General features: G+C 42.2%; 1 protein-coding gene across 1 annotated transcript in view; it reads right to left on the bottom strand.

Moving 5' to 3' along the window:
- Positions 1 to 23,312, bottom strand: part of LOC128765676 (aryl hydrocarbon receptor-like) — a 40,929-nt gene that overhangs the window by 8,731 nt on the left and 8,886 nt on the right. Inside the window, exons 3-8 of the mRNA XM_053876617.1 lie at positions 10,464 to 10,573; positions 6,581 to 6,670; positions 5,410 to 5,542; positions 2,533 to 2,666; positions 1,301 to 1,503; positions 1,116 to 1,225 (exon numbers count right to left, since the gene is read on the bottom strand). Coding sequence (XP_053732592.1) covers positions 1,116 to 1,225; positions 1,301 to 1,503; positions 2,533 to 2,666; positions 5,410 to 5,542; positions 6,581 to 6,670; positions 10,464 to 10,573 — 780 coding nt within the window. The remainder of the gene's footprint in view (positions 1 to 1,115; positions 1,226 to 1,300; positions 1,504 to 2,532; positions 2,667 to 5,409; positions 5,543 to 6,580; positions 6,671 to 10,463; positions 10,574 to 23,312) is intronic.

Below are 23,312 nucleotides of genomic sequence, written 5' to 3'. Positions count from 1 at the left end.
TTTAGTGAGCTGTTCTTTGTTGAACATTGTGTTTTTCATGGTTGTAGTTCAACAACAAACTCTGATTGTATTTATTTTGTTGCTAGTCTTGCAACAACAACTGACATAGAGATCACAGTTTTACTTGTATAGCATACGTGGACAACAAACTGGACTTTAGCAGACACAATTCTTTTGTAAGTTGACAAAAAGCAAAAAAAAAGGGAAATGAAATGTCACTTTTAGCCTGATAACAGTCCAACTGTTAAGAATTTTTGAGGAAGCACCCATCACATGTCTAGTTTTTGCATGTGGCTCGATCCCCCCACTCAAAAAAAAAAAATCAGCCGTGTTTTTACAGCGATCGCCGCTGCTGTGTGGCTCAACTGTGATTCCCGTTGCTTATGCAGTGGATTTGTTGGCAGCATCGCCTTCTCTGGCAGCTCGGCAGCTTTGCTCAAATCTGCTCCATAATCCAGCAGGATTACTTGTAAAAGCTGTCTGAACTCTCTGACCAGGTTTGAGCAGGCATACATAACTTTACACTCAACCTAACCATGCAGTTACAGGAACCAAGTTTGAGGTTAAACAACATTGTATCAGAAGTGAGACACTGACACTGCCAAGTTTTACTGCTTAGGGGTGCCGCAAGCAGTGGGACCAAAACACGGCTATCAAGATACTATAGATTTCTTTTATCCTGTTTTAGTTACTTTATATGATGGCACTGCTAAATATCACCAAAATGACAAGGCTGTTTTGAAGCATGAAACTAACTCACTTTTATCCCCAAATGTCATCAGACGGTGAAACTAAAGACCCAAATCCAGTGATCCCTCGATCTTATCAGGTGGACTGTGGTCCCAGCAGAAAGTGGTCAGAATAGAAGCAGCAGCACTTTTGAGGTCATTCTATAAAACCCCTTGAAGCTCCTGGACCCTTGTTTTTCTTGCCAGTAAGGCGGTCGCAGCCTTAGCGCCCCGTGTTTGTAGATGCTTGTTACGTGATTAGGCAGTGATCTTATTTGGAGGTCAGGATGGCGATTTGTCATTCTGAGGCTCCTCCTCAGTTTGGATCGCGCTCCATCATGCTTTATGCAACACAGAACATTTGTGATTAAAAGGAGTGAGGCTTACTTCTGACGTGGTTCTCCGCACAGTACAGCATATCTGCAGCATGGATGAACTGGTAACCAGATCCTCGCACCCGGAGTTCCGCCTCAGTGTATCCCAGGACGATCTTGCCCCTGTGCAAAAAGACAGATGAAGTTGAGAAGCATATTTCTCATGAGCAGATGGGCGCGGTTGCTATTGTGGCTTACTTAGCATCGCAGGCCAGTGGGGTGAAATCCAGTTTGTGTTTGGTTCTGAAGATCATGTTCTTGCTTCTGATCTCCAGGATGGATGGAGGCTGAAGAGGAGTCGCGATGGCGAAAAGGGAGAGCTGCGGGGGAGCTTTCCCACCGTTTTCTTGTCGCTGGTTCTGTCCATGCAGGAACTTTAAACGGCCTTGGAAGTTTAATGCCTGGTTCCAAAGAACATAGTGTTAAAGAGCAGAATTTACTGTACCACAACAACTGAATAAAAGCAGCACAACTGAGTAACATAAAGTAACTTTCACGTTCAAATCCTAAAGTAAAGTTTCCTATCATGTTGGCTGGGTTTAAACTTTAACTCGATAGTGTTACACTGTACAGTGTACACTGAGGCTTGATGAAACAGGGTCCTCATTTTCAGAGCCTTCAGATTTAGAGCAGAGATCGCCATCTAGTGCAATCTGAAAATGAAAAACACTGTTTCATGAAGCCCCTTGAGCCCATTACTCAGTGTGAGATAATCACATGACATTAAAAAATGACATCTGTTACTGAGGCAAAGCAGCAGATCTGTGTAGATGTTTCAAAAGTCTGAAAAACTGAGGACACGCTGGGCCTTAAGAATCAGTTTTTGCTTATGGAAATGAGAAAACCTGTGTCCCAAGTAACTGGGCTTAAAGCTACCTGTTGGCATCAATTTGCAAAAATTAAATGAGCATGTTATTTTCTGTGTGTTACTTTATGAAGGTTTATTGTTACATTCTGCCAAAACTATCAAGACAAGATGAATGAAAACCTTGTTCATTCCAAGCAGGTCAAGTTTTAGCATTCCATTTCCCACTAGCTTGAATCTATCAGTATAGTACACATTCCTGAAGAGATATGACACATGATCAAGTGTGACTCCTGAATAAGGAGTAGCACATAAAAAGGACCCACTCTTCTCCAATATCAATTTAAAAACCTTGATAAGAGCAGCTTAGAATCCCTAAAGCTGCATGAAGTTAAGGGCACTGTCCTTCTCTATTTGTTTGGTGATCATACTGTAAGTCAAGAGGTCAGTGAACACAAAGGTTTACCTATATTGAATCTAGCTACAAGTGAAAATGTGGTAACAATTATTGCAAAGGCACTTTTGAATTGATACAAAAATTAAAACGTATTGATCTTAAGTGACCTGAAAATACGGATTCACACAGTAAACAACAAAAGGCGACATAGTTTTCGACATGACTGACCAGGAAGCCAGAAGAGTTGTCCAAAAGGCAGCGGAAGCGGCAAACGAAACTTCTCTCCAGGAAAGACGAGTTCTCTGGAGGAAGCTGTTCAGGGTTGTAGGTGACTAAAGCGGAGCTGCTGTCAGGTTCCATCTCTGAGTGAGGAAGAGAGTCAAGGTCACTGCATCTGAGCAAATCAAAGCTTTGAAAAACTCACATACAAGATCACAGTTGCCCCTTGCTAAAGTGAAAAAGAACAGAATGGGGATATATGTGACCACTGAACAGTGTGCTCTGATTGTTTGATGTAAAAAATAAAACGCAAACTATCCACATTTGAACCTGATGCTATAGTCTCCCTGAATTTATCTATATATGAAGGAGCAAGCCTGTCAGTTATGGAAAGCTGACACAACACAGTCACGCTACATTTTGACCTTAAAGAAATGCAATGTAAAAAGTAGCTTGAGCAAAAACTTTTACCCTCACATTATCAGCCATAAATACATCAACATATTCTGCATACGAAGGTGAATTAGACTGTAATAGCCAACAAACTTCCACTGAGTGAGTCTTCCTCCGCCAAAAAATGGTATTATACTGGTGTTAAGATTTGTTTTATGTCCTCTTGAGGCCACCGTAGTTGGGAGAACAGGCGATAAAGGCGCACTGATCATTACTGTATGATGACGGGAGTGTCACTTTCTTGTACTGAATACAAACTGTAGTTCACAGCTTGAAAAGTTGTTGAACTAAAAATAGCACCAAGTCCCTGATGCAGCACAAAATATGAATGTAGGTTTAACTCCCAGCAAGCTACAGCAAAATATAGCTAAGCCTCTTTTGTCTCAGAAACGTAGTAGTAAATATCGCTAAGTTAAGTTCTGGGGATTTTCTGAATTAATATTGCCATCCTTCATTTGGCTATATTCCCCCAGACGATCCAGTACTCGGCCTTGGCCAGATATGCCATCGGACAGTGCGCTTCACAGAAGGCTAACGCTGCCGGTGCTACAGCACAAACAATACGGACTGAGTTGCAATGGCGTCGCGTGTCGTCAAACAAATCGCTGTCTTGATTTCTGCGTATCTGCTTCAGATGTCAACACATCTGTCAATGCAAACATCATCTTTAGCGCATTGCGTCACAACGTACTCAGCGTGTGTTTAATCTGAGCCAGCATGTTGATGTTGCTTCACATTATCAGCGGCCTCCATTGTAGGAAATACCCTTACGTAACAAACGCCTGCTTCCACTTCACGAATGTGTTCCTCTGCACGGCGGCGGTGTCGGAGCTGAGGGGGGGGCTTAACTTTAACACTTTGCTAAAAACCAAAGCACACAGACATAAGCATCTTAAACCCCAAATACAGATCTGGGACCACTTCACCTCATAAGCCACAGTGAAGATTACAGGGTCATGTGACCTGACCTGAGGATGGTCTTACAGCTTAATGCCTTAACTGTGCGTACTTAACCATCTCATACTGACGTCCGAATGTGTGCGCTCGCATGCTTTCTGCTCCACCTTAAGTTTCATTCAACTGTCTCTTTCAGAAAACTTTGTGCTGCAATCGTAATGATCTAAATATGAACATCTTAAAAATGATTGGAAGACATGAAGACAACAGGTGTGACAAGGACAAGCACAAGATATGTTCAGGTGGACTTGCTGATGGGAAATGCAGGAAGGCACAGGAGACCCTCAACCGTCACCCGGATTGCTTATCATCCATGAACACTACAGAACCAAAAACTGAAAACTGAAGCCTGCAATATTGCAACACGTCCATGTATGGAAGCCCATTCTCCTGAAAAGGTTTCAAGTGAAAAAGGAAAAGATTTTGTAGGAGACAGGAAGTTGTGTTTACTTGCTGCTCAAAATATTGCATAAGTGTCTACAATTTTTTCAGAAATAGAACCTTATAAATGCCTCCAGCAGGTGCTCCTTGTCCCAATTTTGAATTGAATTTCATTTCATTTAACATGGCAGAAATATTTCCATACGTAGGTTGACGATTTGAAGAAGCTACGCTGCCAACAAAAAAAAAAAAATGTGGCCAAAATCTTGGATCAAAACAGTTCTATTTTTCAGAATAGTGCTCAATATTAGGTATTTTTTCTGTCCATGTGTTTAACACCATTTTACTAGATTTTTTTTAATGATGTACTTGTAAAAAAATTGTACATATATATATATATATATATATATATATATATATATATATAGGCCTAACAACAATACAAATTGATTTACGCTATCTAAATAACTGGAAACAATAAGATATGAGAAACAAGACATGCTTTTTTTTTCCTTCCTCTAGTACATCTATGTTAAATCTTTGCTTACATCTACACATGTAGGTCTGTTATCCAGTATAGTACTCAAATGTGAAAAAAATGAAAGCATCTGAAATGTTTCAACAATATATGCCTGTAAAATGACATTAATGATACACCTTCTAACTGAAATAAATCCTTTTCCAACTCATTTTCTGACTTTATTAACATCCAACCATAGCTGCAATACTGCCATGTTTGACTCGCTCCCTCTCAGCAAGCTGATGGCTGCAGCAGCATGCGTCATACACATACCATGCATCATTGGAAAGCTCTGTTTTTTTTTCTGCTTTCAGGAACCGTTTGAATTTTTAAAAACATGGGACGACCCTTGTGAATTTGCTCCGCGAATGGACGCATTTAAGGCAACCGTAGTTAGCGCAAAGCCAGCGTTCTCTTCCTTCAGATGGTGTTTGAACTTCCAACATAGAATAAACCTTTGAGCACATTAGTCATTAAAATGCATGTCAAATCATGTTTGAAGCCGACTGTTCAGGGGCCACAAATAACCAGGTGATGGACCTTAATATGTACGACCAGAAGGTGAAAGTAAATACCTTGGGGAGAGTCCTGTCCGACGGCAGTTGCTGTGGCAGGAGGAGGGTTCAATGCCCAGTGCAGATTTCTTCTAAGCTCCTGTTGGTCCTCAGTGTGCACCAGCTCGTACACACTCTGGTGCATGACATCAGTCTGAAGAAGAAGCAAAGTTATGAGCCAACAGTGCCAACAAAAGCCAACAAAATTAAATGTTACTTATTGCTTTCACGCAGCCATGAGCAACGCCTGAAGCAGCTCATCGCTCTATTTCAAAACTTTTGAGCTCCTCAATAATTCAGCTGAGGGGAGCTAAATATAGTCCGCAAGGTACAACATGCTTTTGCTGCCCCCGTCATAAAAGAATTCACCAAAGAATTGTCCACACATTTGCTTTGTAATGCGTTTAACAGTACAGGCTGATGCAGCCGAATATTATGAGGAGCCCTTCTTTAATATGACCAGCCTCCAAGGGGTCATAATGTTATGAACATTTCCAAAATCGGACACTTCAATGGGTCACAGCAGCAGCGCTGGCCGCACATGCAGTGTTGTCCAACTGTTCTCCTGTGTGTTTAAAAATTAAACGTTGTTACAGGGCTGCCACGAGCCATCATGCAGCCACACACTGTAATCCAGCCCGGCAGTGTTTGTGCTGCTCCGCTAACTGGTGATGCAGAGACGTGTCGTTCAGTGCAGAACACTGCTGTGAGTGCTGCTCCTACTAAAGGCCAAGCTATTAATAGTTTTCATCTCGGTGCTTTTCTTCGGGTTTTTGAGCCTCTTGACCACGCAGGGAATAAAACCATGGACCTGCTGAGACCTGAGCCACACCCTGAAGCTGCACGCAAGTAAGAGATGTTCAGCCTCTGACTTGGTATCATCACTTGCCTGAGGTTACCGTAAAATAGCATGGGGTAGCCCTCACGAACCCAAGGGAATACTACACTATACACAAGGTTTTTTCATACAGTCATATCCTTTAATAATAGCCGACTGCCTGATGTTTATAGGTTTGTTTTTCAATGTTGTTTTTCAAATCCATCGGGATAAAAAAAAATCCCAAAAGAAACACCAATCCAGATGACAGGAATCTGTCTGGTGCTCATGGAACATTAAGTCATGCATCTGGCTGGACATATGCAGAGACGGCTCAGCCACGGTCTCCAAAACTGCTGAAATATTTAGTCATACCTGATGGAAGCCCAAGTAGTCCTGGATGGTGTGCGACGAGTAGAAGATGGTGCCATTAGCAGTGATGACCATGACAAAACCATTGAGAGCCTGTGGAGAATATGTAAATATCATAAGAACGCACAACCCGACACAAACAGAATAACACCCACAATAGAGCTGAATTATTAAGATGCCCTTCTGTGTGTAGAGGTTTGAGCAGACCCAAAGACTGCACCTGGAGTTGCAAAAAAGGTCCTAACAGCTGGGAAATTGTCCCCATATTTTCGACGTTTTGGGTCGCGATGGCCGTAGCCATTTCTCCTCCTTCTGCTGACTGTGCTCAGAGACTAATGACTAGTCAACCAATAAACCTGTCGCCAACTAAATTACAGCCAACAATAGTTGACTATGTTGACAAATCCTTGCAGTCGTACTGAATATACAAGTACATAACATACACTATTTTGTCCCCTTGAAAGATGCAGAGCAGACTATTGTACAAGTAACATGCAACTTACGAGTTGTACTTACGACCACAGCCAGCAGATGCTTTTTTTTTAATTTTTTTATTCACTGTCTGGCACCGCAGCACATGGTCGGAACCTATCCTGGTCGTATGTCGGATGTTACTTGGATGTTTTTTTAAAAGAAGTGCTTTTTTAGAGTGAGCAAACAGGTTTGTCCATACTTAAGAAAACCTAAAGAGCTGTACGTAGAAAAAAGGACGACACACAACAATCTCTGAAATATAATTGTATAAACTACCTAAATAAAATAAGTCTTCAACCATACTTTAACTTTATCTCCTACCACTGTTAACCTGTGTTATGCCAGATTATTACGTATACGGCGGAGATGTGAATTTGATGAAATTTTCGTGAGACGTCGGAAATGGGTCTGGATTCTGGAGTTTCTTTACTATGGATTTGGAGCACCACACTTCCATATATGGCAATGTGGATCACTGGAAATACACGTTGAGTCCAGCCTGAAGCTCAATGATCCACTCGCTGTTTGTAGGATTCAACGTCAACAATTGTCACTGGCATGCAATCCGAGGATGTAGCATGAGATCTTTGGAATTGTCAGAACAGTGTGAACACATACACTGTGATCGGTTAAAGCAGAAGGATTTGCTGCACTTCTAGTTTACACTTGCTGAAGGAGGAGTTGGGACAGTTGACTCCAGGGTCTGAGCTGTCAGAGTCCAAGATACTCCTTTATAAGATATCATTTGAATATATCATAGAAGTTTTTAGATGATTTATTTTCCTTCCAAAATACATCGTCCCGGACGAATTCTTACCACATTCCTCATTGTTAACCAGTCGCATGCAAAATCATTGGTTGCCCTGCTACATGAACAAAAAATTCCTTTGTGCTATTAATAAAATCCACGTGCTTCACAATAAAGCCGACATTGTGATACTTGATTTAGGAACGTATAAAAGGAATGAAAACACAGTTGCATAAACTCTATTTTTGACATGGCACTCTTTGCTTAAACCTTCTATGTATCCAGACGTATGGAAGGTGAGCTGCATGACGGCAGTGATGCAGCACGCTGAGACAGACCTTATGTAAGGTTTTCTCGTGAGAGGAACAGCATGTATACTGTTTCCAGCTCACTTCACACACACGAGCGCTTTGTGTGTGTGGAAACATTTCATAAACAAACATGTAAACACACCAACAAAACACACTCAAGGCCACAAACCCCGGATCATTCTGCTCCGCAGTCATCCTCCAGGGTCAGCGGATGACTACAGCTTGTTGTTTTTAGATCATAATAATGAAGATATCGAAGATGAAACAGAGAGAGTGATTCAAAATAGCAGCCTGGACGTAGGAAACACCAGCCTGTCTAAACTCCAGTGCCCCTGCCTGTGAGCTGCTCACACTGCGGCTCACTATTTTCATCCGTGCTGCTCAGGACGAACCCCCCAGTGGAACGTTCACCTCTTGACTGAGCTTGTTTGGACAAATGAGCTTTCATTTTTCATTACTAACAAGCTGGAGCAATGTAGACTTATCACAATAATGAAACCTCCCATGGTCGGCTGGGGCGGCGGTACAGCCTGCTTCCTCTCCTCTCCTGGAATGCCAGTGTGGTGCACATTGGGAGGAACTGGACTGGAAAATCAATGAGTCCAACAGATCAAAAACGATCTGGCAGCCGGGGAGCTGGCGCTCCCCTCAATCACACATACAGTACTGGGGGAGAAATCACTACGAACCATGGGAGACCACGTCCAACCCAAACTAAATTAAAGAACACTCAGTACCAATACTTTGTCCGCACCCTGCTCCACTGCGTCACTGTGCTTGTATTAAATGTCATTTTGATCAATTCCAAAGAATGAAAGGATCACACCCCGTACTGCATATTTCCGGCAAAAACCTATTAAATGGCAGGATCAACTCTACTATAGATACACAATTTAGACAATTACGAATGTTATTTTTACTCATTTACATTGAAAATGATCACATTCATGTGAATTAATGCTCAGCTTGACCCAGTAAATCAACATTAAACACTGGTAGCCTTTCAGGCATGGTACTATTGGATGCAAAAACAAAGATGCTAATCCAGATTGGCATCATGGTTTCAAGTTCAAGGGTCGTTCTCATGTCACTTGCACGTTTTTGGTGGAGTTAGCAATGAGGGAAAAAAACACTGGATGACCAACTTAACATGAATTCATTTAACGTGAAAGCAAAACGTCTGTTGTAGTTGAGAATTGTGAAGCATTTTGACCTAGATTCTATCTGAATTTTTGCGTGAGCATACTTTCTGAGTTGTAGTGTCACACTGTCATAATTCATAAGGATGAAAACGTGTGGATTCCTGTCCTCTCCGTGTACAAACAAGCCAAGAGTTGCTTGTGTGTTTGTGACTCTGTTCGGCACCTGAGATGTAACAGTGTTCATCTGTGCATGAGAATGCAAATCTCTCCTTTAGGAAACAAGAACAGTGTAGAATCATTCATTTGCTATTCTAGGAAGATGGTGAGATAATTCTGTCTCTGAACCGTTGATGTGATCACACCACTTTCTTTCTTTGTCATTGCCCATCAGGAGTTGCCAGAGCAAGTCAGCCTCCTTCATCCTAACCAATCTTGATCATCCTCCCTGGTCGCACCTGCTGGATCCTCTTCATGTCCTCCTTCATCACACCCATGAATGTTCTTTTAGCCAGAACCTACATTTCCATCTGTCAACATGATGATTTCAATAAAGTAAAAGCATACCTTAACAGCACCTATATTTATCCTTTACCTTTTTTATTTTGTATTTTAGTATCTTTTTTACTGGTCACTTATGACTGTATAGTTAAATAAAATTACTATTAAAACTATTAATAACTATTCACAGCATTATACCGTCAATGAGTAACGTAAAATTTGTAACAAACAAAAAAACAATTTAAGAACTGGTTAATGCAGTTTGACTACTTTGTTTGGTTTGTTGTTTTGTTCGTCTTACCCTTACCCTCATTTTGAAATAAAAAGTTTTAAATATGATTAAAGCTTATTGTTATTATTTCAACATCTACAAAAAAAATATTACCAAGTGTAACTACCAAGTTATTACTATTTTTGTAATGAGGTTATGATGACTATAATTGCAACCCACATTATATTTACAAGTATTTATTACAAAGATCTGAAAAAAAAACATATATTATATCAGAACATATTAAAACTGCAGATTGCACGACCAAGCTTAAGCAGGGTCCTCCCACAAGATGTACTATGAATATATGATCTTAATGAATCAAGTATCATTTTGGACTCAACAAAACGGCGCAACATTTAGCATCTGTTTCCACCTATCAAAAATATGGAACAACGGATCGATCGTGCCGACCACACTGACCAACTGCAGCGATACTGACCTGCAGCAGCAGCTCCCCCTCAGGAATTATGGTCTCCACCACCCCCGCTGTTTTGCTGTCGTCATTATTCACGCCCACTGGAGATCCTCTATCCCGATTGTTCAGAGCGACTGTGGAGATGAGGAGAGGGGAGAGGGGGAAGGAGAGGGAGATTTGGTTTAGTCCTGTGATAATGTTTGTAAAGCACTGCTGTGACTGTCAAATTGCTTCATGGTGCGGTCATTAAAGATGCTTGCGTGATCGGACTCCGTCCACATTCTCACCAGATTCACCTGAAAGCATGTTTTGTCTGCCCCTTGCTGGTACACATCATCAACACTACCACCATTTGCAAAGAAATATGATAAGGGTTGCCTTAGAAGTCCTCACAGTTGGTCGACAAAAACACTTCATTTATCTTTACCGAAGCTGTTCAATACTGCGACAGTAATGCATATACTAATGTAGGACTTTTGCCGCCGATCACCACCGATACCGATCACGTGGACTGACAATAAATTTGTCTCATCAGTTTTTATAGGAGGCAAATTACAGAAAGCAGCAACTATTCTTTTGAAAGGACGACTGAAAAACATTCAGTTCGAGTAATTGTCTAGCAGTTCTGTGAATGTCGTGACACTTCGCTATGTCCATGAAATATTTACATACTGGCCACTTGTAGCAAGACAGAGAGCTCTGCATTCATGAAAGTTTCCACTCTGGACGTTTTCAAAAGTTTCAGATTCAGGTGGCTAACAAACGCTGCACCCTACCCTACTAAAGCCGATGGATTTGGTGCTTTCCGTCACCGATAATCCAGCTCGGTGAAATTAATAATTATTTTTTGGGCAACTTGCTAAGCGTTAGGAATGTCACGCTCGGACCGGCGGGTGTCACGAGTGATCGGATGATGTGATCTGCAGTGACAAGCAGTGATCGGCAGTTACCCTTCACTCTGAAATCGGCCACTCATGATCAGTGGCCAATCAATCGGAGCATCCCTACTTTTCATATACAGTGGTACCTCAGTTCTCGACCACAATCCGTTCCAGACGGCCGTTCGAGAAGCAAATTGTTCGAAATCTGAATCGATTTTTCCCATTACAATGAATGGAAAAAGAAATAATGCGTTCCAAGCCTTAAAATAGTCTTTTGTAGGAGTGAATGTAGAGTGTCTGCTGCAGGTGCGCTGTTCCTCTATGTGTGTGGCCGCTGCATGTGGGAGGGGTTGCCGAGTGAGTGACGTCTCTCCAGAAGTGAAGAGGTGCCCGGTGCGTGTCCAGCTCTGAATGTGCGCTTCTGTGCAGTTTGGCTGTATTTACACCTCAATATGAAGAAACAACAGTCAGTAAATGTAGCTAACGGGACACGTCTGCATGCAGAGGCTGCATTATACACAATAACAAAGAGTGTCTTGGGTCAGCTGGTCGGTCCGCGCACGTTATGGTTTTTACGGCTTTTTTCGGGGGCGTTCGAGTTCTGGATTTTTGATCGAAATTTTTGTTAGAACTCCAATTTGTTCGAATTCTGGGACGTTCAAAAACCAAGGTGCCACTGGATATGTGTTATTAGAACAAGAGTAAAAATGTAAACCCTGTACTATATTCTTCAAAGTGTCCTCACAAAATTATTATTATTTGATTGTATGTTTTCCAGATATTCCAGCTCAACTAATACATCATGTATAATAGACCTTAATATAGTTGATGTTTTACCTCTAGAACTACTGGGATATTGATGATGTGCATACAGTTTTGAACGAGTGATACCTGTGACAAATGCAAAGACAGCCCAGAGGCAACAGTTCTCTCAGAACCCTCCCATAATCTGGCCTGAACTGCTGTTGGACGCCCCTCCAACAGAAATCCCCTCCCAGTCTGAATTAGGCCGTTCAAGCCCCTCCCACTGCTTCTGTGCTTAGTCACTGGCTGCCCACCTCCTCATTGGATTCTCATTTTCCCAGCAAGATTTCAGAGTGCTTTTCTTCGATTTGTCCTTATTCTTAACTAAGGTCTCTCACACAATAGAAGTCTTTACCACAGAGACACACAAAGATTAGACATGGGAACTAAAGGTTTTAGAACATCATACTCAAAACAATGATTGAAATGTTTGAAGAGATGCATTTAACAATTCATGAAAGGCGATGTAATAACAAAAGACAGATGCACATGTCTACGCAGTATCTGACACAACTTACATATATTTGATACATGTGAAAACGCTGGATCCATCAGCAACATTTAGAAAACAATGAAGTCTGCTTCATCTCTCTCCCTAAAAGTCACCACATAACAGTAACACTGACAGACTACACAATAGGGCTCATCCTGCATTAACATCTAGCTTATTTTAAATATTTACACAGAATATCAGCTGCTCTCTACTTTATTACGATGAGCAACAAATGCTCATTGAAAGGCATAAACACAAGTTTATTGTGTTTACCACAATCAAACAAACACTTTCATTTTAACTAAACACATTTTAACAAAAAGCACATATATATATAATTTAATTTTATAGACATTACTAGGATGGTTATTGGTTGGCTTGTGAGGCTTCATGAAACACTGTCCTCATTCTCAGATCCCACTAGATGGCACTTTCTGCTCTAAAATCTTTGGCTTTGAAGTTTTAAGAAACCGTGAACACCACCTACTGAGCTGTGAAAATGAGGAAAATGTTTCATGAAGCTTCAGCAGCCCATCACTACCAGTGAAGATGGAACGTGCTGCAGGTGGCCACATACTCAAAATCAGGATAAACTCTTATTTCTTTATGATCAATAGTTCAGTGGTGACTCATAGTAACAGAACAACCTCATCGCTGGTCCACACTTTCCGCGTTCACTTTGTTAAGCTTCTATGCAAATAAACAGGCTGAAAACCGTCCGTAAGCTTCCAATCTGCCGTTTCCCAGTGACTTTGTGAGTCAACAGAATGTGGAGACAAAAGTTATAGCTCATTTCTGATATATGATTTTTCATTTTTGTGGTCTTCATGGAGAGCAACAGTGATTAAAATGTCGACAGTTTCTGGTTTGCATCTAAGTGGGGTAACCAGTCTCACTCATGTTGGAACATTACACAGGGAAGGTGAACCTTTTCAATTCAATAAATTACCAACGCATCAACATGCAACGCAGAAAGCTGCCAGCAGCGTCAACATAGGACGCAAAAGCCACTTTACGAGACTCAGTATTTCATGCCTTGGGAATGAGAATGGCTTGTTATTATGCATCAAAAAGTCCAGACCCCATTTTCATAATAATATGATGAATATGCAGCAAAAATGTAAGTACCTCTACGCGTAAGTAAAAGGGACAGTTCTAGAGCCTAAGTGAGACAGACTTCTGCCTCTCTGCAGTTTCACTCTTATTTAACGGTCACATTCCTGAAGAAACCTTGAACCAAATCTGACATACATAGGATTTCAGAGTACATGTAACATCCGACTTACGACCGGTATTGGTTCTGACCAACCGGGCGTAAGTCAACACAAGGGTTATAGGTGCTACTGTAGTGGTAGATCACTGTGCGAGGGTGAGATGCTGGGATACTGTGCTGCTGTAACTGTCGTACGCGATGCCGGGCTGCTACGTGCTGCGGTGCCAGACACTGAATAAAAGAGACCTTACTTATGTCCGTGGTCATCAGTAAGGTTGGGCATAAGTCGAGCAGGTCGTAAGTCGGATGTCATGTGCAGTGATCTTGTTTAGCCACCTAGAAGTGAATGTATTCAGTACTATTTGAAGAGGGATGATCATTTTATATTCCCAGTGCTACTGCCATTACTGAAGAGTGAGTTCAACCACCTGCAATGAATGGCAATATTGGTCATAAGTTCAGCCTCATGCAAAAAGCTTGAAGACAAGGCTTGTTTTGATACTTCATTCCTAATGTACATTTTTAGCTAGTGTTCGTGGAACTAGTGATGGATACAGTCACGTGTTGGGTGGCTGAAATGTTGAAAGCGATTGTGAAGCTTGCAGTTTGTTTTGACTCACGTCACCCATATAGACACTTGTCTTCTGTTCACTAGTGAACACATTGCTTTACCCGGGCACTTGATGCCACATCGCCCGCTCTTTGAACACACAATTGGAAACGTTGATAGTCAATTGCTGGCAACTATAAGTCAACAGCCTCAAGTGGCTGAGACTTGGAGATGGTGATGCACTCCTGATAATTGTGACTGTTATTTCTATAACATGAGACAATGCTCTTTCTCATGAGGTGATGTCATGAGAAAGAGAGCGATGGTCAAGCACATTAATCTCTGACCCCTGCAGGAGCATCATGCAGTGACCCGCGGCGACCTCTGACCGGGGAGGTGATGTCTGACATGATTGGGGATCTGGATTTTGGGTCAGATCTTTTGTTGTCTGCACACAGGGTTAACTGGGAGTCCATCTCAGAGAGGCGGGCGGGTGTTAGGAGTGTCAAGGCAGACACTGGATAGCATATGGGCTTTGTGCTGGGAGTCTGGCGGGGCTCGTACCTTCACACGAAACGCGGGTTTGGTTAGACACCCCTGACCTTATTCCGAAACACATGCTGCACATCGGCTTGTTAGGTAACCGCTTATGACATAATCCCACATATGTGACGGAAAGGGGCTCCACCATTGATCATTTAGGGGCTGCTGCCCCCACAACAGAAAACAGAAAGATATGCAAAGGACTTCACTATTCAAGACACCAATTTAAGACAGTTAAAACCTAACAAATGTAGGCCACGTTCCTTGAGAATATGCATCATTCCAAAGCAGATGCGCATTTGTCGGTAGGATTGCTATGGAAGAACCTTTTCAATGTGCCCCTTGTTCCTCCTGAAAGCTTTTTTTTTGCATTTAAAATTCTTATTTTCAAAACAATTCATTGACTGCAGTGCAACATTATTTATTATTTACGCGTGTGTGTGTGTGTTTTTGGTGTGTCTGTGCATCGGTAATGAAAAGAAGAAAGCCGTAGCATAAATGTTTCAGGTTCTTCCTGTGAGATAAAAACAAACAATAAATATATAAATAGAAACGTCTAATAGATTTATTAATAATTTGGTGGCAGATTGCGTTGAAATCCTTTCATGCCAGACAGTTTGAATCCGACAGAAAACAATAGCGCTTTGAATATCAAATATTTTCTGGCGTTTTGTGCCAGTGTGCTTGAGAAACCACAGGTATGCTGTCGTCATGACGTTTCTCCAGCTGGCAAAAGTGGGCCAACATGAAGCCTCCTGAATGGCCAGAGGAGGACAAAGAGCAGATCCCGTTGTCAAGCTTCAGTGGGCAGACGTGATGAAAAATTTACATTCTCTTTGCCATAACATACATGTGGCGTCATAGCACTCCAGCCGTCACCCGGAGGCGTTTCCGGTGGACTGAATAAAACAGCCTGCTGTTCCCAAACAACATCGAAACATAAGGAGCGACAATGGAAGTGTCGATTGTCATATTGACCTCACATGACATGGAGACTAAAGTGTGTTTACCCTTGAAGATAAACACCCAGGTGTGTTTGAGCTTTCACTGCAGACCAACACAATGTATGATGTGTTAGTTCACATTCATGAGCCTGAATCAAATGATGTTGTCAGCATTTGGATCTAGAAAAATATGACTCATATTTGCTTTGTAACAAAATCATTGTGTTGGCTCAAGCGGTCCCCATCATTGGTACATTCCTCTGTTTTCTTGGTAAATACAGACAAATAAAAAGTGCATCAATCCCACGTTTGTCTTCACCACCCCCTTCAGAGAGCATGTGCACGATGCCTATAGGCATATTTAATGCATCAACCCCCATAGTCTCATGTCGTAGATGACCCACATACTAATGCCTTATTTATTTCTGAGGGGGCGTCTACCTAGCTCGGTAGTGCCTACATCAGACCGCCACAGAGCATCGACACTGTACACTGAGACACATTGATCATGAAAGTGATTTAAAGCAAAGGTAAAGCACTAAACAGAATAAATCTGCCAACGTTTTGTTACAGCAAACAAAAAGCAAAAAACCTCTTGCTGTGGTCAAGAGTACCGAAGCCTAGATCATGTCAAGACCAAAGCCAAGAATGGGAGAGACCAAGGTCAAGACGGAGCCAGAACCGAACACAGAACTCAAAAGCATTTCTCTATTTGTCACATTAAAAACACATGCATTTCTTACTGTCGGTAAAACAAACTCGCCAGCTGTGGAGTAAGTGGCGACTCTGATGTTTAATTAAGTGATAACTATGTGATTAAATGTTTAACAACTTAAACGCTCAAGAACACTCGCACAGAGGGGAAATAAAGCTAATTGTTGGCTGCATAAATGTTGCATTTAGAGCTCACTTTACACTCACAGTCACTCAGTCACAGTCTCACTTTCCCCCTCATCTCTACGATGTGAATGAAGACCATCAAAATGGAGAGCGCCTGTTGTCACAATGGGCACATCGGTGGCGATTTTGGTCGCATTTTATTGGTGGAATTTTACTCTGAAATTTGACATTTGTGATTAAAAAAATGTACAGGTCCAGCTCCAGCAAATCCTCAGGTTTTAACCAGCAAGCAAGTTGCTTTTGAGATGATCGTTTATACAGGAAATAAGACGAAAAGGTAAGAGCTATTCCGGCAAATTGTCTATGTGCAATGTGTTTCACCTCATTCATTGTTGATGGTGGTGAAGTCTGTTTCATTCAGTGGAGTGAAGATGAAACGCTCCAGTCTGCAGCGTCACTGACACACACAGACCGGGGCCACGTTATTGGTGGCATGAGCCACGTCTAAAAATATATAAACCAAATAAATGGTGCACACGTCTATCTACGCCGCTTGATATTTCCAGGAGGATCACGAAAATGTATGAATTTTAAAAATACACGCACAAGAGACATACGCCGGACGTGAACCAGCAACCTTAACCAACCTTGACAACCGCTAAGTCACATGACCAGCTGTTCAGGTGAGCCTTACGGCCTCACGTTTGTAGGATGTGGCTCTTTTGCGCAACACAGTGAAACAATGCGACTCTTAGCCTCGGACTGGTTGGCCACTCCTGTCATATGCGGTCATACAGTGCGATGTCATATGAAAGCCGGAGCGTATTTTAGAGACAGTCTGTGGTTGACATCCCTGATATGTGATCCCTCACATCAGCTTGGTCGGAAATAAACTGGGTTTAGCAGCTTTGATCAAGCAGCACGCTGCCTCACAGCATTAGATCTGAGGTTAGTCCCAAAACATTTTGCAAATATTATTCAAATATTTGACCACTTTCCATTTGTGGCATGATGCTATTTACATCAGGATTAGAAGGGATGTTCTGTGCTGGTGCGGCTTCAATTCTCTTTCTAATCCCTACAAGTCATCTTGGCATTCCTCCATGCGTCCATCATGAGCCACCATGGAGCCTCGATCATAAAAAAAATAAGCAGGAAAGACTGACACTACATCATACGCAGCTGAGCCCAGTACGTTTATTTATTTATTTTTGTTTATGTGGCAGTGGCGCTGACCCTTCCGCATGGTTGACTCTTGTTTACACACAACAATTTGATACAACAATATTCATGACCTCTTCACGGCGGCATACATTTGCAGGCAGGCTGTTTACACTTGACATCGTGGGTTGCTGCTGTCAGGTCACATGAGATAACAATAGCAGAAGTCTGAATCATGGAACCAGGCTAAATTTGGACAGCACTAAGCCTGCGTATTAAACCTGAGCGAGTGGGGCGGATGACAGAGAGCTGCGGACATCATCGCTCGCTGCGTTCATTCAGCGGATTATGGCGCAGGCCACACCCACAGGCCCTGTACTGATCATATAGTTGGGTCTACTTTGGACACCAGCCAACTCTGATTCAGACTGAATCATACCTCAGGCATGTGTCATTTAAACAATTGCAATGAATAAATAAAACAATCATGGTGACTCTCCTCTACTCTAAACTTAATACTCCATGCCAACCTACATTTGTTTTTTTTTTTTTACATGAGTGTCCATAATAATACTCCTGTATATCAAGTGTTTTCTGGGGAACGTCTGCTAGCTTGCATTTTGAATTTTAAAACACTAGAAAGTTGAGTTTTCCCAGAGACATATTCATAAAAAAAAGTGTTTAGGGTTGATGGAGCATCCTTGCCAGGTGTTGTGTAATAACTGTGTAATAACATTGTGTCAACTGATGAACCGAAGGGAGAAGCTCATGAAAGTACACAAGGAAGCTTTAGAATGTACAGAAGGGACTCATCTGAATCTGATCTCCGTAGACTGGAATGGTTTATGATCTATGCATGTGTGCCAGTGGCTATAACACAGTTCAAACCAGCCACAACCTCAACAAATGATCGCACAGTAACCACTCCTAAAACGGATGAATTCAATGCGGCCGATAGTTTCACCACCCCTGCATTCGATTTTAAAATGGCCTACACTGCTGACATTTATGCTTTAAAATACAGCTCATGATATTATCAGACTTGCATGTGTTATGGCATCATTCAATGTTGACGTGAAATATAAACTATTTATGTGTAAAATGATAAGTTCTTTAAACATAATCGACAGGTGTATCGTTTATCGTGATAAATGCCCGCAAAAACGCGCCCTCCACCAAATTTTGTTATCGTGCCAACTCACTGTACTATAAGTAGCTAATGCTGGCTTGCATGTTGTGAGGACCAGGACAGAGAACAATTTGTCCCATCTGCTTATCCAGCTCATGCAATGCATGTCGACCTCCGTCTGACGTAACACAAATAGGGATGTTGACATTGTTCGTCTCCACTGACACCAGCAGCTCCACATGTATGTGGAGCTTTTTTTAGCCACACATTATTGAGCATTTTGCAAAGATCACTTTGATTCTGGTCCTTGTCACTCAATGTTGGCATTCCCTGGTGTTACCGATGAATTCCTGTATTAACGGGAAGCAGTGGATGAAAGTCCTTTCGCCGAGCTGCTACCTTCACCTCGAAGTTACAATCAGAATCGTTCCAAATAAATGATATGGAAGTTTTCTGCTCATCCACCAGGAGTGTGTCCGCATGCTTCCCTTTACAGTCCAACGCATGCACACTGTCGCAGAGTGTGTTTGTGTGTTAATTATTCTAGCAGAGTGTGAATGGCAGGGAGTAAATATAGAACATTTCAACTCCCTCACCCTCTGAACACGGCAGTAACTGAACACGCGATGCTCACATACCACCCCCACATCCACTAACATACACATGGATGCACGCAGCGCACACACATATACGGACCGAACATGAACACACGGTCACTAATGCAGAGGGAAAGCACGCACCCAGCGCTGCTTTCGTGTGCCTCCCGAGGTTTCTCTCCATCACATGGTTGCATATTTGCTTACGAGAGGTGATCCAGAGAGGTGGGAGCAGGGAGGTGAGGAATGATGGGATTTGGGCGGAGTCAGGCGGGGAGGGGTTACCGCCGATTACCAGGTTCCCCCTTTGGTGGCCTGCATTCCTGGTAACGGTGTTCCGTGATCAGCAGGGCAGGGGGATGGGGGTTAAGCCCTGTAGGGGAAGGACAGAGGAAAGGACAGGCAGGGAGATCGGAAAAGGGTAGGGGGTGGGCGGAGGCAGTGTCGTCACGAAGGGACCAGCCAGCGTGGATCGTGTAGCCCACATACTTCTCCATCTTTTTAACTGTGACCCAGTGGACGAAGGGGGTGGGGCGATTCAATAACAACAGAACGACCTAAAGAAACCGCGAGGATCATGACATGTCACAAGACCTTGGCAGCAACCTTACATAACGGGAGCCTAGAAGCCGGCGTGGTGCAGCCCACTCCAGCCAACACCACCTCCTCACGAGCAAACCTCTCTCCTGAATCAAACCTCATACATTGCCCCACACTTGCCCGCTTCTTCTCCACACAACTCGACTCGTCCTATTCTTCCAGGAGCTCTGGTACCCTCCCACAGACTCAAACCCAATTTTTGTCTGCGTGCAGCTGGTGAGGGACAGAAAGGTTTCCCATCAGCCCAGAATGAAACTATAAGAAATAAACTGTATGAATCAATAAACCCAATGAAAGGTACTTCATATTGATAATACAGGACATGAGCGGAGTTGCTCGGTCAGCCACGGCTAACCTGCCTAGCTGCAGTGGCAGCAGTGAGCAAGAATAGAGTTAGTCAAGTGTAAATGTTGTGATTTAATTATGATGCTTCTTTAGTTTTATAGTGTTACGGACATTGACACAATATAATGATTGACCCCGTGAGAGGCTACATAAGTTCCCCCTCGTCACATGGACGTATTTTCCCAACAGTTGTCATCGAGTAATTGATTATTGACACTTTTAGCATCCAATCTTAGCTGTGTAGACAGTAAGATCATCTCGAGCACATAACCAGCTCAAAGGGTGAATAGAATCCCAGCCATCCCTTTCCATGGCTACTGATGTCAGATCTGGACCAAGCTACAGTCAGAGCGACGATGTCACCTCACATTTCTTACTCCAATTTTCTATCTAGCATCATGACATACTGCCGCCAAGACGTGGGACCTCAATATGTTGGTTTCTATCCACTTCACAGAACTTAAAAGGGCCCAGTCCTGTTCATTTCTGGGGCTTCTAAAATGACACTTGACCCCTATGGCGCTCCAAAGTGAGTTTTCATTTCAATAAAATCCACTCAATCCAAATAAGTACAGTCCGTTCTGCCTTTTACGGTCAGCTTTGGGACACCTCGATTCTCCGCAAGGGACCACGGCCACTTTTTGTGACTGGTCAGAGGTTGTGGTCTCAGTCACCATTCGGAATTTGACTACAATACAATAGAAGCTAATAAAGATGCTGTATTAGTTGTAGTTGACCATTTGGCACAATTCGCTGGGAAACCAAGTCAAAAATAGCTGTTTCTGAATGTATTTACAAGGTAAAAGCGACACCCATAGCCATTGATTTGACTCACTCTCCGTTTCGTCGACTTTTCTCTGCGTGAAAACGCGGTCAGTCACACGCCACAGATCCAGCAAAAGAATAAATGACGGCACTGTGAGTCAGCTGAAACCTACACTTAAACAAATTTTTGAGCGCCACAGACGAGGACAAAAAACAGCGAGACTGATACTAAACACAGCTCAGTTTTGCTTTCAATCATAAAGGTTGCCCAGTGTAGTGCATCTTAATATTTACGGGGTATGACTCTCAAACTGAGCTAAGTTTGGATTCTTACCAAGATAAATAAAAAAGTGCCCAGTTTCATAACCTAGTTAAATGTAGTCTCATTTTGCAGCCAGCTTTCAAGATTCAAGATGCTTTCAAGAAGTGTTGTGCATAATTCAGTTTCTATATGCTTCCTCCTCATCCAGCAAGGTTACGTAAGCTCTTCTAGTTCATGTTTGCCCTGAGCTATTAATGCAAAGCCTTTTCATACCAGCGCTTTTATTACGCTGATGAATGTGGATGGAAACTGGTTAAATATTCATCCAGCTCTTCCTTGTGTTTCGCCACTTAAGCCTAAAGACAACACTGATTTAACATCTCTCTGGTCATGTTTCTAAACAGAGTTGAAAACAGTGACTGGGATGTAGGAGAATTCAGTTATGTCATCAGTAAAACAGCACCAGCTCCAAATTTTCCCGGCTGAAACTTCATTGACTCCAGTATTTAGATTACATTCAAAGATAATTCACATATTAGCGGGGAAGGGTTTTAAGCTAGATTTCTGACTATTTTAATTGTAAAAAGCACCCAGAGATTCCTGAATCTTCTAAAATTGAATTATTTGTTCCATTTCACGTTTCCACGAAATTGAATCTAAATCTTTATGGTTGGACTATAACACTCTTTTTAATTTGAACATAGACAAACAGATGGCATCGACAACAAAACCTCCTTGGCGAAAGGAAAAACAGTAATACCAGACAACAATGGGACCATTTTGATGATTTCTTAAAGACAACGCTCACTCAGAGCTGCTTGTAATCATTATTAAAGATTCAAAGACAGAAATTAGAGCCGCCAATCAAAACTGCCCCATCCTCAGCCACAAGGGATGTGATGTAGGTCACGTGAACAGCGTGGAAAAAGTCAGCTACGACATTTCAACAGTCTCTCCTCGAGATAAAAGAGCAAACAGGCTGCATAATAGCGTTACTTTGTTTAAAAATATGTATTTTTGTCGCAGCTGGATGCTGCTGTTGCACTATGTCTTTATGTCAGAAATAACAACATGCCTTAAATGCACCTCTTAGAGTCTGTCCGGTGTAGTTAGTAAATACACTAACACTAAAAACTTGGTCTGTCCCAAACACCAGTCACTACAAACATATAAATAATGTAAAAAAACAAGGTGATGCAAAGGCTGTGGTCATTGTAGCAATGTTCATGTATAGCAACCCAAAACCAACCGTACTTTTATTGACTGTCCAAACCTTGAGTTTTGATGGTGAGTTAAGGCAGTAAAAGTAAAGCAGAGTTATTATAATGTCATGTAAAATATTTCCTGTGGGGATTACACCCTTCAAATCTCCATCAATATCTCTAGTGCCGCGTTGCGTTTGACAACAGAGACCTTCCTCAGGAAAAACAAATCCCAGGATTAATCATCACTGTATCTCTTTGTCCATTTCCACCGTGATCTCTGAACTGCAGCTACTGTTTGCTAAAGCGCTCAGAACCCTAATGACCAGCTGACCTCCATCTGAGAGAATAATAGCAGCACCATTTGATACTGCAACACAGAGGAGGCTTGAGCATTGAACACTGGGGATGAACTGCAGGGAACCAGGGGTCAGCGTTGGAGGTGGGATGACCATTACTGATGATGACTTGGGTACATACACATGACGGGTCATGGATCATCTGCGTACGCACAGTCAGAATGGCATGTAACTTCATGATATCAT

This window comes from Synchiropus splendidus, chromosome 10 (genome assembly GCF_027744825.2).
Source record: "Synchiropus splendidus isolate RoL2022-P1 chromosome 10, RoL_Sspl_1.0, whole genome shotgun sequence".
NCBI lineage: Eukaryota > Metazoa > Chordata > Actinopteri > Syngnathiformes > Callionymidae > Synchiropus > Synchiropus splendidus.
This window is presented reverse-complemented; position numbering and strand designations above follow the sequence as displayed.